This window comes from Pithys albifrons, chromosome 3 (genome assembly GCF_047495875.1).
Source record: "Pithys albifrons albifrons isolate INPA30051 chromosome 3, PitAlb_v1, whole genome shotgun sequence".
Classification (NCBI taxonomy): domain Eukaryota; kingdom Metazoa; phylum Chordata; class Aves; order Passeriformes; family Thamnophilidae; genus Pithys; species Pithys albifrons.
The window spans coordinates 21,218,913-21,234,902 of record NC_092460.1 but is presented as its reverse complement, the minus strand read 5'-3'; the positions used below and the strand labels follow the sequence as shown (position 1 = coordinate 21,234,902).

At 44.1% G+C, this 15,990-nt stretch overlaps 1 protein-coding gene across 2 annotated transcripts in view; it reads left to right on the top strand.

Moving 5' to 3' along the window:
• Nucleotides 1-15,990, top strand: part of BICD2 (BICD cargo adaptor 2) — an 81,883-nt gene that overhangs the window by 51,921 nt on the left and 13,972 nt on the right. For both annotated transcript variants that reach the window (XM_071550936.1, XM_071550937.1), the window contains exons 3-6: nt 4,201-4,353; nt 7,178-7,630; nt 8,166-9,185; nt 10,280-10,431. In XM_071550936.1, the coding sequence (XP_071407037.1) occupies nt 4,201-4,353; nt 7,178-7,630; nt 8,166-9,185; nt 10,280-10,431 (1,778 nt within the window). The remainder of the gene's footprint in view (nt 1-4,200; nt 4,354-7,177; nt 7,631-8,165; nt 9,186-10,279; nt 10,432-15,990) is intronic.

The following is a 15,990-nucleotide window of genomic DNA, read 5'->3' as shown; positions in this document are numbered from 1 at the left end:
ATCCTTCTATCTCAGAGACCTACCAGTGCCCCCCAGCTTCTGATCATAAGGCTCATTCCAGCCCTCCCAGCTGCTTCTACACTGTGGGCCTGTTTGTTTCTGTAAAGATACCACAGCACTGCTGCCTGTGTGGGCTGCACCAGTGCCAGATCCCTCGAGGGTAGTGCCCAGCAGGTTGAGCAGCCACTGCCTGTGGCTCAGGGACAGGTGTGTTTATTCCCTGCTGGGGTGTAGCTTGTATAGTTGGAGAGCATCACTGGAGTGGGGCTGGATCCTTACGCAGGGAGCTTAAACAAAAGTAGATATTGCCACATGTGCCCAAAGGAATGGTTATGAGGGTGTGGGTTGGGTTTGGATAAAATGTTTGAACAGATAGCAAGCAAGCTATGAGTTAAGGAAGAGGACATATGTATTGTATCAAGGCTTAATACTGATTAAGTAGTTCTAAGGTTTAACTGGCTTCAGGATATGCTGTAGTGTCTTGACTGACAGCTCTGATCTTGCTAAACACTGTGCAGAAAAAGCTCCATGACAGTGCATTTCTTTGTTCTTCAGTGTTCTGGTAAACTCACCCATAACATCACAGCTTCACAAAGCTTTTTATTTAAAGATTTGCAAAGAAAAAAAAATCATTAAATCCTGAGCTGAGAGCGTTAGTACAGGGGCACCCCAGCATCAATCACGGCTAAAGAGGATCCTGAGACACATGTATCCATAGCAAGATACTTTGTCATGGAGTAGATGTTTGAACAGTGAAAGAGCAGGTTAAAACCCACCCCCACCCCCCAAAACACAGAGTGAGTACCTAGGAGTTGTTGTCCTGTCTGACTGCACTGTGTTTCTTCCACTGTGTCTGCATCCTTTTTGTGACTCCTTCCCATGAGTAACACAAGAGGGAATGATCAAGCCTAGAAATACTTAGTGTGCAAAGAATGAAATCTAATCCTAGGATTATTAATAAATTTCAGCAAACTAAGCTTTGGCTTTGATGATGATAGACTTGTAAAATTAGGTATGAGCATGTTTACTGCAGCAGGGAACTCAGACTGACCTGTGACCTCATGAGCTGGTGGAGTTCAGGGCAGCAGAACCCTTGCCAGTGACTCAGCTTGGCTTGCAAGATCACCCTCTGGCTGGTGACCTGGAGGTTACTATGCAGTGCCCAGGACAAAGGAAGGCATCAGCTACCTGAGTTTTTTCTCTCAATTATTTTAATTCTCACAGTCAAATTGCATATAACTTTTATGTGCTGGGGTGTACTGGAAAAAGCAGTGTTCTGGCAGAGTTGCAGGACAGTAGGTGTGTTTTTGACATTCAGGCAAGGGAGGATTCAGACTGGTCCTGAAGGAAGCCCTGCTCTTGTTAGTGCCAGTGCTACTCAAAGGGGCCTCTTGCAAAACTCTTCTGAGGCAGAGCCGAAAGGGTGAAAATGCTGAAGATGATCTCTCTAGCAGCAGGAACACAGCAGTCTGTGGCCTTTAAATCAGGCAAAAATCTCTTCTAGATCATAGTCCTTTCTTAGGCAGGATGGATGGGATGGTTCTGCATAGCGGGAATGTTCTCTGGGTTGAGAAGTGGAAGGGTTTGTCAGGTAGAGTAACATTCAGTGGGATTTTATGGCTATGAGTTCTCCATAGAGCGCTTAAATATATCGTTGCCACTATATGATTTGATTTGGGTGGAGGTGTGACCTGATACAGCCAAGTGCCTGGCTAGACATTCGCCTGTGTTCCAGCCCCTCTTCTTCCCTCAGGGCAGAGGAGGAAGGAAGATGCCCTTGAGCCACTGAAGCAACAAGAGTCAAAGGCAGGTTCCAGCTCCTCTGCAGGTCAGCTCACCTTTCTAGAGACGAGAGGAACTGTGAAACACCATCTGTGAGAACATGTGCAGTGTCTGTGTGTCTCTTAAAACACATAAATACAACTTTCTGTATGGGTGAGAGAAAAATGTGATCAAGGAAGGATGCTTAGCTTCTCTTTCCTGCAGAAAAATCCCACCATTTGGTCAGTTGTAGCAGATCACAAGGCATCCAATTGATCCTTGCAGCTTGCAGTTGTGCACATTTATTTGACAACAAAATGCTATGAGCAAATTGAATGCACAGCTTGCTAAACAGCCAATAAATCTGGGTTAGATCTCCCTTCCCCAGTCAGGAAACAAGGGAGCTATTTTTAAACCTGGCCTTCCTGCACACATGGAAATAGAATGATTTTTCTTGTGCTAGACAAGCACGACAATACTTTCCCATTAAATAATGAGCTTTTGCTGTTGCTTTGAATGAAACGTGCAGTGTTGGACAGAAACCATTCTTTCTTTACACCAGACAGTTTCCAAAGATTTCTTCAGGCATTGACCTCTGCAAAGATTAGATCATCCAGGGAGGAAGAGGAGCAAAGCAGCCTGAATGGTGGGGAGAGAAGCTCGCCAGTAGCTATGTGGGAGGTCTTCCATTGCATTTCACTTACTTGGGAATGGGGAAAATAGTATAATGATTTGCTTGATCAATACTTTTGCAATCCTGTTAAAGTTTGGATAATCTGGCTGGAGGCTCTTTTGGCAAAGGCAAGAGGTCTCCATTGCAGTTGTTAAGGAGATGTAAAGATGTGAATTCATGTCAGCCTGTAGCCTTCAGCTTTCCCTGCAGCCCTGGGTTGGTGCAAAGATAGAGCCAACACTTATTCAGGGTTGGAATATGGGATATAGCAACTCATCGTTTGCATTGGTGTACTGTGGTGTCTGGTTGGCTTCTCAGCCTGCTGGGGAGTATTGCTCTGCTCTTTGTTGCTAAAAGTAAACAGACAAGTTTATATAGTCTAATCTTTCCCTGACACGTGAGGGAGCTGTAATTTAAATTTATTGATCTTAACAGCTGCAGGTGGTTCTGTGTCTGTGTGGAGAACGTGCCAGGTTCAAGTCCTGGCACGCGCTCAGACTGCAAACATTCCCTTATCTCCGTGTGCTGGAGGTGCCTGTTGGTACTTGTGGGGTCACTCCTGTGGATCCCTCCTGTGTCCTCATGGGAACCAAGGCCAGGTTTAGTCATCACTGACTCGTGCTTGTGTCTGGCCAGGAGTGGAGAGCTCTGAGGCACTCTGAGTTTGCATGCCAGAGGCTGCAGTCTGCTTGGCCGTGCTGCTGGGCAGGTGAGAGCAGGGACATGCCCCGGCTGGAGCGCCAGGCTGCCTGTCAGCAGCTCACTGTGCTTTTGCTTTAGAACTGCTTGGAAAACCATCCCCTTGCATCATGGGCATTGCTGGGAAGATAATCTGGGTGCTATTTTTTTAGGCAACTGTATTGCCTGTTTGCCTACATCTGAAACTAATTCTGCTCATGTTGTAGAACGTATTTTTCACTTTGTTTTAATTGTTTGAAGATGTGGCTTGAAGGAAAATAATACTGGAAAAAATAAAAGCTAAGTACAGTGAGCCATTCCTATAGCTGGATATGTGCCAGCTCAATTTATTCAAATGTCTGTGTATATTTGTGAAAGATCCAAAGATCATACCAGATCAATCTATTGTTTTTTCTTCTTATCTATTTTGAAACAATGGTGGGTTTTTTTCTTTTAAGTCTTCTTTAAGGTCTTGCATAAGTCTTGGGGCTGAGGTGACAGAACATTTTATCTCAACACATTTTATCTCAACCACAGTTTCTGTTTTTTTCTACCTGAGATCTTGGATTTCATTTGATTTTTAACTCCATGTCTCTCTCCAAAAGAATTTGTTAGAACGTATTTTCAAATTATTGCTCTGAGCATAAAGAAAATACCTGTTGAAAAGCGGCAGCAAATACATGTCCAAATAAGAACATCTGGAGTCACGTAAATCTGTCTTTGTCTTGTGAAAAGGCTGTTCTTGTTAGACTGGGAACAGATTTGGGCACTGACTTCTGGTCTGGAAAACTTCTGCCTGTCTCTTACAGCCAGTGAGACAACACAGGTGTGAAATGCTGCTTTCCCTGCTTGTTTCTTGACTTTTTTCTGAGTCAGTGGTGAGAATTTGTAAAAGAAGCAAGAAAACAAAATCTAATTATGTGTAAATGCGTAAATAACTTGGTTTTCTATAATTTCAGCGGGTGTGGGGAAGAGTTCCTGTTTCAATAGAATGTAATTGACTTGTGCACATAAGGAAAGATAAAATTTTGGAATTTAATTGTAGCTGACCAAATCACCATCATTTGGGGGTTGGTTTGTTTTTCCAGGTCAACCAGAACGTGGAGATCCAAAGGGCCCGTCTGCGAGATGATATTAAAGAATATAAATTCCGAGAAGCACGGTTACTGCAAGACTACACTGAGCTAGAAGAGGAAAATATCTGTCTCCAGAAGCAAGTGTCTGTCCTGAAGCAAAATCAGGCAAGTTTTTTGACCAGTGAGGTTTTCTTTGGTAGCACCAGTTCATTCCTGTGTCACACTATGGTTCTGTCTCGTTTGAACATCCAACCACTTATTTTGTTTGTACTACTTTTGAGACAATAAGCTCTGCATTTTAGGAAAAGGGTTGTCCCAAAATGTTTGTCCTTTCTGACTCTGTTTATAACAGCCACAATGCTTTATTGCTTCTGCCTTGATGTCCAGGTCCTTCCATTCCCTTCTCTCTTTCTAATGAAAGCAAAGTCTCTACCACTCTGTTTTCTTACTTAGTTTGGTCCTTTTGCTACACCAGTTTTTCAGTGTCTCTTTACAATCCTCTCCATCCATCCTCTCCATCCATCCATCCATCCATCCATCCATCCTCTCCATCCATCCATCCTCTCCATCCATCCATCCTCTCCATCCATCCATCCTCTCCATCCATCCATCCATCCTCCCTGTTCCAGAGTATCTGGAAATGGGGTTGTTTCTGGACATGTGTTTTACTTAATGCCTACATTATCTCTCCAGTTCTGTGCTCCTCCTCTCTTCTAGCCACTTTCACTAAACTTGGACCACTGTTGTAGTTGCTCCACACTGTCACACCTGTGTGACTGCTTATCTGAAAAGTCACTTTAATTGCACCGTTCCAGCTCTTTTCAGAATTTTAGAAACCTGCCTTCATGGAACTTAAGAATTTCCCTGATTTATTATTTGTGCAGGTAATTAGATTTTATGTGGTCTTTGGTGTAGAACACAGAGATGTTCCAAGGGCTGGATCCCCTCTGCTCTGGAGACAGGATAAGAGAGCTGGACTGATCAGCCTGGAGAGGGGAAGGCTCAAGGGAGACCTGAGAAGCCCCTTCCAGTGCCTAAAGGGGTTCCAGGAGAGCTGGAGAGGGACTTTGAACAAGGGTCTGGAGGGACAAGACAAGGGGAATGGCTTCCCACTGCCAGAGGGCAGGGTTAGATGGGATATTGGGAGTCAATTCTTCCCTTTGAGGGTGGGCAGGCCCTGGCACAGGTGCCCAGAGAAGCTGTGGCTGCCCCAGCCCTGGGAGTGTCCAAGGCCAGGTTGGACAGGGCTTGGAGCAGCCTGGTCTGGTGGAAGGTGTCCCTGCCCAGGGCAGGGGGTGGAACTGGATGGTTTTTAAAGTCCCTCTCAACCCAACCCCTTCTGGGATTCTACAGTTCCATGATAATATTCCCAAAATAAAAGCTGTTGTGAAACAGCAGTGTTAGTACCATCTGTTACAGTCAGCACATAGTAAAAGCTCTTTAGGATTTGCTGCTGAATTCCTTCCATGTTCTCAATGAAAACTGCCCTGCTGAGCCAGATATTTGGGATACTGAAAGCATTTTATTTACCTCCAGGTGAAACTCCGTCAGTGTTTATTATTTTGGGCCTTACTGCCCAAAATGGGGTTCCAGGGTGGACCTGTCCTCATCTGCATATATTTGGTGTAATTCTGCAGTTTGGGGGGCCCTGACACCTCACAGTAGAGGTAAAAGGGGCTGTTGTGCTCTAGGTGCAGGCTGGAAGAGAGAGACAGCTGGTAAAATTGAGCCCATGGAGTTAGTTACTTGGAATTTTTACCTTCTTTGTCTCATTCACCATATTCAGAACAGCAAGTGAAAGTTCCCAGCTCCATGTTCACATTCTAAAATAACATATTCATATTCAGGTGTGCTGCCATTCTTGGCTGAGCCAAACTTAAACTCAGATGCTGTCTTGATAGTTGCTGGTAGTTATTGACTGCTGTGTTTTTATTCTGGAAACTTTGAAAATAGACTGCAGTCTGAAATATTTTATCTCAGTGGCTGCATACAGAATCAAGAGCTCTTTTCATGGTAGTGGGTTATATAATTTTCTACCTTGAAGAACTTTATTTGATTAACTTTTAATTATCCTACTGACATAACTAGAAACAGACATCAAGTTTTCCCAGGCTTAACTTGCATCACTGAATTAACATAATGTGCTTGATTCCTGGTTTGTAAGTTGGGTGTGGTACAGCACTCCCAGATTGCTCTGTGTGGGCATCTAAAATTCACTTAGCCACTGGCAAAAATAAATCAATAAAATGTCATCATGTGGTATGATGTGCTTTCTTTCAGGGTAAGAAAAAATATTCTTTAAGCCCGCTTCCTCCCTACTTCCCCCAAGTGATTCATAATTTTACAATAATCATAGATGTTCATAATTTCAGTGCAAGAGAGGATTTTAAAAAGTGCAGTTTTACTGGTAAAATCATCATGGATGCCATCAAACTCATCAAATGTGAATCTGAAGTGTTGAGTCTGAAGTGTAGCCCTTTCAAGATGTGCTGAAATGATGATGAGAGCAGTGATGACACGTTTTATTTTGAAGGCATAAAAGCAGAGCTCAATTGCAGTTTTAACCCAGTGGTGTGTTCTAATGGCAGTGCAACAGCTTTGCCATGCTGGTTTTTGGAAATGTAGAGCTTGACTTTGTGGAAAGTCAGCCAGGGAATTTGTTAGTTGAACAGAGAAAATGTTTGCATGCTGTGCTAGGAAAGCCTGTTTTGGGATGCCTCTGTATCACACACTGTATCTCCCACCTGTTCTAATTAAGCTGGAATAGATCAGCTCATTTGACAGTTTGCTTAGTAATTTCGGTCCATGGTCTCTGTGAGGGTAAATTACATAAGCCATGTTTACAGTCACAGTGCCAGAATTAGACTCCAGAAATGAAAAAAATATTCTATTTCTACCATATTTAAGTGAAATCAAACATTCAAAAGCAAAATGCTTTGTGGGCAGACATTTTCATAGAGGTTTTCCCCCTCCGTTTGTGTATCTCCAGGTGGAGTTTGAAGGCCTGAAACATGAAATCAAAAGGCTTGAAGAGGAAACTGAGTTTCTCAACAGCCAGCTGGAGGATGCCATCCGCCTGAAGGAGATCTCCGAGCGGCAGCTGGAGGAGGCCCTGGAGACGCTGAAGACGGAGCGGGAGCAGAAGAACAACCTCCGCAAGGAGCTGTCCCACTACATGAACATCAACGACTCCATGTACAACAGCCACCTGAACATCTCTCTGGATGGGCTCAAGTTCAGCGATGAGGCTACAGAGCCCAACAATGATGAGATCATGAACGGGTTTGAGCAGAACTGCCTCAGCAAGCTCAGCAACGGCAAGAACAGCACTTCAACACCCAAGAAAAACGAAAGCTTCCCTCCAGCCCCAAGTCTGGTTTCAGATCTTCTAAGTGAATTGAATATTTCTGAAATCCAGAAGCTCAAACAGCAGCTTGTGCAGGTAAATGGGCTTTCTAAAGAGCTATGTGTTTCCAAGTAGCTCCTAGAGTGTGTTTGGAGTGTAATTTTTGGCCTTTTCAATCTCTCACATGGCCACCATACAGTTCATATTGAATTTGATTGATTTAGAATTTGAGGATGTGAAATGTTTGTCACATGTTTGTTGTTTTGGTATCTCTGAGTCTTTCACCAAGTTCCAAGCTTTTACCATAGACTGGCTGCATGTTTTGTAATATTTATTTTATAATAATGATTTTTAACTTGTCTTTAGCTGAAAGGATGTCTTTACAATGAGACCATCAGCTAGGGAATAAATGTGTTAAAATATGCATTTTGAACAGGAAATGAGAAAGAATTGCCAATGCACACTGTACTTGAGATAATTTTAGAATACATTATATAGCCTTTTCCATCGTGTGTGAGTGATTGGATTTTTGTAACCATATGGACCCTTGGCTAAGTTGCTGTCTCTTGGAATAAAACTATTTAAGTGATACAGTTCCCTGTACGTAAATGTCTGTGTTCCTGCATTTCAGATGGAAAGAGAAAAGGTGAACTTGTTAACAACGCTACAGGAATCTCAGAAGCAGCTGGAAAACACACGAGGGGCCCTCTCAGAGCAACATGAGAAAGTTGGCAGGCTCACTGAAAACCTGAATGCCATGAAGAAGCTCCAGGCCAGCAAGGAGCGTCAGTCTGCCCTGGACAACGAGAAGGACCGAGACAGCCATGAAGATGGAGACTATTATGAAGTTGACATCAATGGGCCAGAGATCCTTGAATGCAAGTACAAAGTGGCTGTGGCAGAAACTACTGACCTAAAAGAAGAACTCAAAAATTTGAAGGCCAAATACGAAGAATGTGAGTCTAAATATGAGGAAGAGAAGAGTAGATACGAGACCGAGAGCCAAGCTCTCACTGAAAAGATCACCTTACTGGAAAAGTCCAGTAGGCACGATAGAGAACAGGTGGCCAGGCTGGAGAAGGAGCTGAAGAAGGTCAGTGATGTTGCTGGAGAAACACAAGGCAGCCTCAGCGTGGCCCAGGATGAACTGGTCACCTTCAGTGAGGAGTTGGCCAATTTATACCACCATGTCTGCATGTGCAACAATGAAACACCCAACAGAGTGATGCTGGACTACTACAAGGAAGGCAAAGGGGGACGCACTAGTCCAGAGGCCAAGGGAAGAAGGTCTCCCATTCTTCTCTCCAAAGGGCTGTTAACTATTGAGCTGGGAAAGGCAGAGAACGGGAGTGGTGACAGCAGCCCATCCCCGGTGTCATCTCTGCCATCCCCTGTGTCAGATCCTCGGAAGGAACCAATGAACATTTACAACCTGATCGCTATAATTCGGGATCAGATCAAACACCTGCAGGCTGCTGTGGACAGAACAACTGAGCTGTCCAGGCAACGTGTTGCCACTCAAGAACTTGGGCCTGTGGTGGACAAAGACAAGGAAGCCCTTATGGAAGAAATCCTGAAGCTGAAGTCCCTGCTGAGCACCAAGAGGGAACAGATAGCAACTCTGAGAACTGTGCTGAAGGCCAACAAACAGGTAACCAGGTGTTACAGGTGTGAAGATTACAGTGTCAGGGAGTTAGGTCAGAAACACAAGAGAATTGTCTTGGAGGTCATGCTGCCATCCCCTCATCTCCATGGGGCTTTGGGAGCTGATGTTTGTCTAGTCCGAGGCTGAAGTGGCTGTTCTGGTAGAAGTGCCCAGCTCTCTAAAGCTGAGAGCTAGAACTGACCTCAGCTTGTCACATACTCATGAGACTTTATTAAGGCTAAGGTAGCTTCAATCTGTTGTCTGTCTGAATTAGATCAGCTTATATTTAATGTAAGACATCGACAATGAAGAGGGAAGTCTTATGTTTTATGTGAAAGAATTCTAGTAGTTACCCTTGAAAGAGTTCTGAAACTTAACTGCTCTTCTCTCTAGAACTGCAAAGTAAAAGAGAGCCTTCCAAGATGAGGATGCAATATAAGGACATGGTCCAGATAATGGGTGAAAGATAAAAGTAGTCTTTAGGGATTGGTTTGTGGCATTCAACACACATTATCAGTGTAGTAGATGAAAATAACTGCCATTAAACACTGTGTGACATGCCTTGTCATCTCCTGTACAGTTAAAGTAATGCTAACAGAAGTTGTCTTAAAAAAAAGAGGTGTCGTGTTGTTTAAGAATGAAATACATACATTAAGTTTTCTTTTGCACATTTTAATAATGTAAGATATTAAAATTAGCCTATCATAGGCACAGTGCTATAAGGGTTAGAGAACTGTGGAATTGATTGACAAATGCATTTAAATGTCAAGATACTAAATAGGCTGTTTCATTTCTTTGTGTTGAAGTATATAAAGTTTAACTTCTTTCAGTAGCTGGAGATATATGTCACTACATGCATATTCTGTAACTTCCTCGATGCTGCTGCATGGCTAATGGGAGTAGGAGACTCCTATGTCTCTTCCCAGTGTTCAGAAATGAAATCTTATTTTATCTGTGTGAGAAAAGTCGACCACAAGTTTAACATTCCAGTACAAAGTAAATGTTTCATTATGTGAATAATGATTAGAAGTCTCTTAGCCAGCCATTTGGTGAAGAGTTTCATTAAATGTTACATTTCCATTCTTCCTGGTAACTAACAGACTGCAGAGGTAGCCCTTGCCAACTTAAAAAGCAAGTATGAGAATGAGAAAGCGATGGTTACAGAGACCATGATGAAGCTGCGAAACGAGCTGAAGGCTTTGAAAGAAGATGCTGCCACCTTCTCTTCCCTGAGGGCGATGTTTGCTACAAGGTAAAGAACATACAAACAGCAAAATGTCATTCCTTGCTCATGTGGGGAAGAGGTGAACATCCTCTGCACCCACCCGTGCAGAGAGTAAAGGGGTGGGTGCCTCTTCCCGAGGTTGTTGCTCACAGTCTGTGTCTGTGTGTGCTCCTGCAGCCGAGGAACAGGCAGGATATGGTGTGCTGCTACAAAACATCAAGGTGTTGTGGTGATGCTTATTCCAGTTGGGTGGGAGATGATCACTGGTTCTTGCAGCCATTAGCTCTGAGAAGGAGTGACATTTAACAATGCAAAATAAGCAGATATTACTCACTGAAGATGTGACTCTGCTTGACCTTAATGATCTAGAAGAAGTAAAGATGTTGCAAATGTCTGTGATTCTTAGGTTGTCCATCCTGCAGTTGGCATCTGTCATTTCATTGGTTTCATTTGGTTGCTTATGTCTTTGGAACTAGCTTCTGCTTCTTAGTTGAGCTTTGTGGTGTTAACAGACATAAAACCCTGCTGACACACAGAGTCATCAAGACTAGAAGAAACCTTTAAGATCACAAAGTCCAACCCTCCACCCAGCACTACCCTTGTAACTACCAAAGCACACCACCTGCTGTCAGATCCAGATGCCTCTTGAACACAACTTCACCACCTCCCTCGGCAACCTATTCCAATGCCTGACCATGCTAGCAGTGATTTTTTTTTCTAATGTCTAATCTGAATCTCTCCTGCCTCAGCTTAAGGCCATTTCCTCTTGTCCTCTCACTGCAGGCACGGTAGAAGAGACCAGTCCCACCTCACTACATCCACCTGTCAGAGAGTTGTAGAGAGTGATGGGGTTCCCCTGAGCCTCTTCTTCTCAAGACTAAACAAACCCATTTCCTTCAGCTGCTCCTCATAAGATGTGCTTTACAGACCCTTCAAGAGTCTTGTCGTCCTACTCCAGACATGCTGCCACCCCTCAATGTCCTTTTTAAATTGAGGGGCACAGAACTAGACACAGTACTTGAGGTGCAGCCTCACCAGAGCCAAGCACAGGGGGACCGTCCCTCCCCTGGTCCTGCTGGCCAGGCTGTTCTTCACACAGGGCCAAAATGCCATTGGCCCTTTTGGCCACCTGGGCACACTGCTGGCTCATACTCAGCCTCTGCCAACCAGCACCCCCAAGCTGCTTCCTACCAAACAGCTCTCCAGCCATTCTGCCCCCAGCCTGGAGCACTGCAGGGGGTTGTTGTGACCCCAGTGCAGGACCTGGCACTTGGCCTTGTTGACCCTCATGCAGTTGTCCTCAGCCCGTTGATCCGGCCTGTCCAGATCCCTCTGCAGAGCCTTCCTGCCCTTCACCAGATCAACACTGCCACCCAGTTTAGTGCCATCTGCAGATTTACCAGGGGTGCACTCAATTCCCATGTCCAGATCATCAGTAAAGATGTTAAAGCGGACTGGCCCCAATGGTGAGTCTTGGGCAACACTACCAACCCCAGCTGGATCTGGTTCCACTCACCACAGCTGTCTGGGCCTGTCCATCAGCCATTTTTTATCCATTGAACAGGCCCCCCATCCAAGCCATGAGCAGCCAGTTTTTCTGGTAGAATGCAATGGGAGATGTTACAAAATGCTTTGCTGATGTCTAGAGAGACACATCCACAGCCTTTCCCTCACCTGCTAAGTGGGTCACTTTGTCATGGCAGAAGATCAGGTTGGTCACTGTGCCATGTGATGGCACATGTCACAGCACATAACATGTCACAGCACATGCACAGCACAGGTCATGTGCTGTAGCAGTGATCAGTGCTGGTTTGCTATGCATGGTGCTGCTGCTAGCATACATTTTTCTAGCATACACAGTTCTTTGGGGGAGTGTTAAGGCAATACCTTGTCCCACATTCTGGGTCTGCTTCACACCTCAGGAGCACTCAGTTTGCTCCTGTGCAGAGATTGTCCTGGGAAGCAGGAAAAGGAAGACCTTTATCTGCAAATGATCAGTCTCAGCTCAGTGGAATTCATGGGGACACCCCTGGCAGTGTTGATCTGCCATGCATCCCTGAGGGCATTCTAGGCATTGCTTTAGGGTGCTGTTTAATGTAGCCCAGACACCTGTTTTTAAGCTAACCCAGAGGGATGGGAGAGTCTGTATGTGCTCTGTGCCACTTCCTTCTCTGCCCTCTCCGGACGCTTTGAAAAAACTAAACAAAACAAAAAGCCAGAAAAGGTTTTCTCTGTCAGCTGCTAAGGAGCACCATGGTAAGGAATAATGAGGATGCAGATGAGGATTCCTGAGACGTCTCTGTACAGTCATTTTTGGGGGTGCTTCTACAGGAGCTCTCATGTTCCTTGAGTAATCTTTGGCTTCCTGGTGATTCTGCCTCTCTCAGCAGTATCTGTGCATGGAGTAAGCATGGAAAGTGAAATGGGTACCAAGGAATGCTAAAGGTTGAGCTGTAGCAGCTCCTTTTGCCAGGGAATGGAATGGCCTGTACAGTCTGCATTTGTCCTACTTTCTTCCTCTCTCTCTCTCCTTTTCTGGAGTGTAATTAATATGCAGAAATTGCAATCTGTTAGTTGTAGGTCAGCTTGAAGCTGGAAGGAAAGAGCAAAAGCACCCAGTTATTTTTCCTAGTTGCAGGCAGCCAGCTGGCTAACTTCCCCCTAAGTGTGCTGTGTTTTCACTACCCCTGCCTCTGTGTGAGAGTGATTGTGAACTGGTTTGGAGAGGAGGAATTGTCAGAGAAGTGCCAGAGGGGTAATTCTCTCTCTGCCTTTCTCTTGGTGTATTGTCCTAGAAGTCAGTCTTATCCTTTTACTGGGAAGACAGTAATGAGGAAGTATAATGAAAGTTTTTTTGAAAGCGACAGACTCAGGAGCTGTGTCCTGATGCTCTCACAGGGTGTCATTGGTGGATGGAGAAGTGAGCTCTATTTGGGGATGCACAACAGACTGTCCTGCCTAAATGGATAACTGTAATTTTTGAATTTATTATATGCTTGGTAACCATACTGAAAAAAATGAGCCAGGAGCAAAGGAGGACTCAAAACACTGAGGATGAGTGAGTGGAGATGTGTCCTGCCGAGCCTTTTGTCTTGTGAGCATTCCTGAGCCTTGCATGGCAGATGAGCAGATGGGCCTTGGCTGAGCATCCAGCCTGAGGTGGTGAACAGTTGGAGAGTATGAAGAATTGCTTCTTTCTCCCAGCACGCCCAGTGTTGCAGATGCCACAGTGGTTATCAGGACCCAGTACTGCAGCTCAGGTGTTGTCAGCCCTTCCCCTCCTGATCCCTGGTTGGGGAGTGTTTGTAGCTTGGTGGTTGGCCAAGTGCATTCCTCTCATGGGCTGTTTCACCCAACTCTCCCTTCTGGTTAAGGAAGGTTTAGAAGGAATGTTCCTAAGTGCTTTGGTAGAGATAAGCTCAAAAACTGTTTGGAGTCTTGATTTTTAGGCGTGTTTCAAATACCAGAAGAAAGTAACAGCCTGAATTGCCTTCCCTGTCACGAACAGCCTCCTAATGGAGCAGCTCTTTTAGCAGCCAAGAGCTTTGTACCAGCAGAGGTTGGTAACGAGTCATGAAGCCTTTACCTCTCCATGTTTGCTTCAGTGTTGTGTTCAAGTGTGGGATGAAGCAAACTGCTGCACACAGATATGTGTTTTCCACAGGAAAACTCCCATCTTGGAGGATGCAAGAGAGCTGTAACAATACATGAGAGTTGGAGGCTGGGCATGAATATAGTAACTGACCTAATTTCCTTTTTAAAGTAGGTTGATCCCACTAATTTGACAATACTACCAGCTATTTTTAATAAGTAATGAAAATACAATAAGACCTCAGCTGGAGACAAGGGAAGGCTTGCACAACAGAGATTAACAGCTCCCAGCACTGAGGGACTGCTGCAGCACTCCAGACAACCTAAAATGAAGTTGTTGTACAAAGGAATAAGTCAAGATGTGAGTAATGTACAAAGAGCACATATTTGCAGTTAACTCACTTCACTTGGGTTTTTGTTCAAGTGTATGTGAACCAAGTTCAAGGTGTTGAGTATTGAGTTTTCTGTCACCAGTGCCCTGCAGTGTTTAATGTGACCACCAGCACCAAGCAGGCACAAAGCAGTGAGTGGGAACAGGGGATCCCAGGGCTTGATGGTATTCAGGACACTTCAGAGTGATGTAGGGAGCAGAGATCCAGCAGCTGGTGATTGTGTTTTCTGGCAAAAATATTTGACTTCCAAAACATATTTGATGGTAGGCTTTGCATTATTTTTTTTTAAACTGCCATTTAGTAGACAAAGAAAACTGGAAGATTTTTTTTAACACAGAAGATATAAATCCCTACTTAAGTGTGAGCAGGAGGGTTAATGGCAGATTTTACATAAATTAATTCATCCTCCTCTGAAATATGTCAGAAGAAAGACTGTTTCTTTGGTAGACAAAGAGCTGCTCCCAAGTGCTTTGGGGGAACTTGAAGTGAATACATCCAGTTTTCTAATGATTTAAGGTAGGAGTGAAGCATGATTTCCTTGTCTTGTGGCTTAAGATGTGTGTCTGGATTGCCTGAAAGCAATTTGTTATTCAACCTTGCAAGCAAATCAGAGCTCAGGTTTCTTAAAACTGATTACAGGGGGAAAAATACTGAGTCAAAACAGATGAGAAAAAGATGACTTGGAATTTCAGCTTGAGGGTTTTTTCAGATAACTTTTCAGTGAGGAAGGGGAGAGGAAGAAAACTGTAGGTTTCTGCTGGTTGTTTGGAGAACACCTCTGAAGCTGCAGTTTCCTGAGTATACTCCACAGAGTCATCCACCAGCAGTTCAGGTTCAGGTCCTTGGAGGATCATTAGATCCAGGGCAGGAGGCCACCATGGCCATCCCTTCCCAGCCAAGGAAAGAGTGCACCGGGAAAACTTGTCACGGATTAAGCAAGGAGGCAGTTTAAACTCAAATTTGCATTTTAAAAAGCAAAGGTTATTTTATTTTGTTAAACTAGTGTTTTCCTTGAGTTTAATTTGCTAGAATTTGAGTAAGCATCCTTCCAAAATCCTACTAAATATAGAAAATGGCAGAAAACATACACAGTACAAATACAACATGGGTTTTGACCTTCCTCTTTCCTTTTATTCTCTTGCTGGTTTTTTGTCTTTTGATATAGGCTGCAAGTTTCTTCTCTCTTTACCTTGCATGTTCAGTCCTACATGCCCTCATGGAGGATACAAAAATCACTTCTCCAGAAGGACCTTCTGTGTGACAGCCAGTACAGGGTGAAGCAAAGGAGGCTACAAACAGTCCAGCTGACTCTTGCTGGCATGTTTGTTGAGAGTCAGGCAACCAAACCAAACTATTATGTTCATATGAAGTTGCATTTGTCCTAATAAACCCTGACAGATTTACAGTGGCTCTGAGAAGTGACTTAGGATACAACTTCACTCCTCTGGTGAAAGGTACAGGCTTCTCAACTTTGCTCTTCATGTAGTCTCTGGTTCTTTTCCAGAGCCTGAGAAGAAGCAATGGAAGTAAGAAAACAGACATTTCTCATTCTTCTAAAATAAAGAAATAAAGAATTTTATTTTATTCTAAAATAACATAAAAG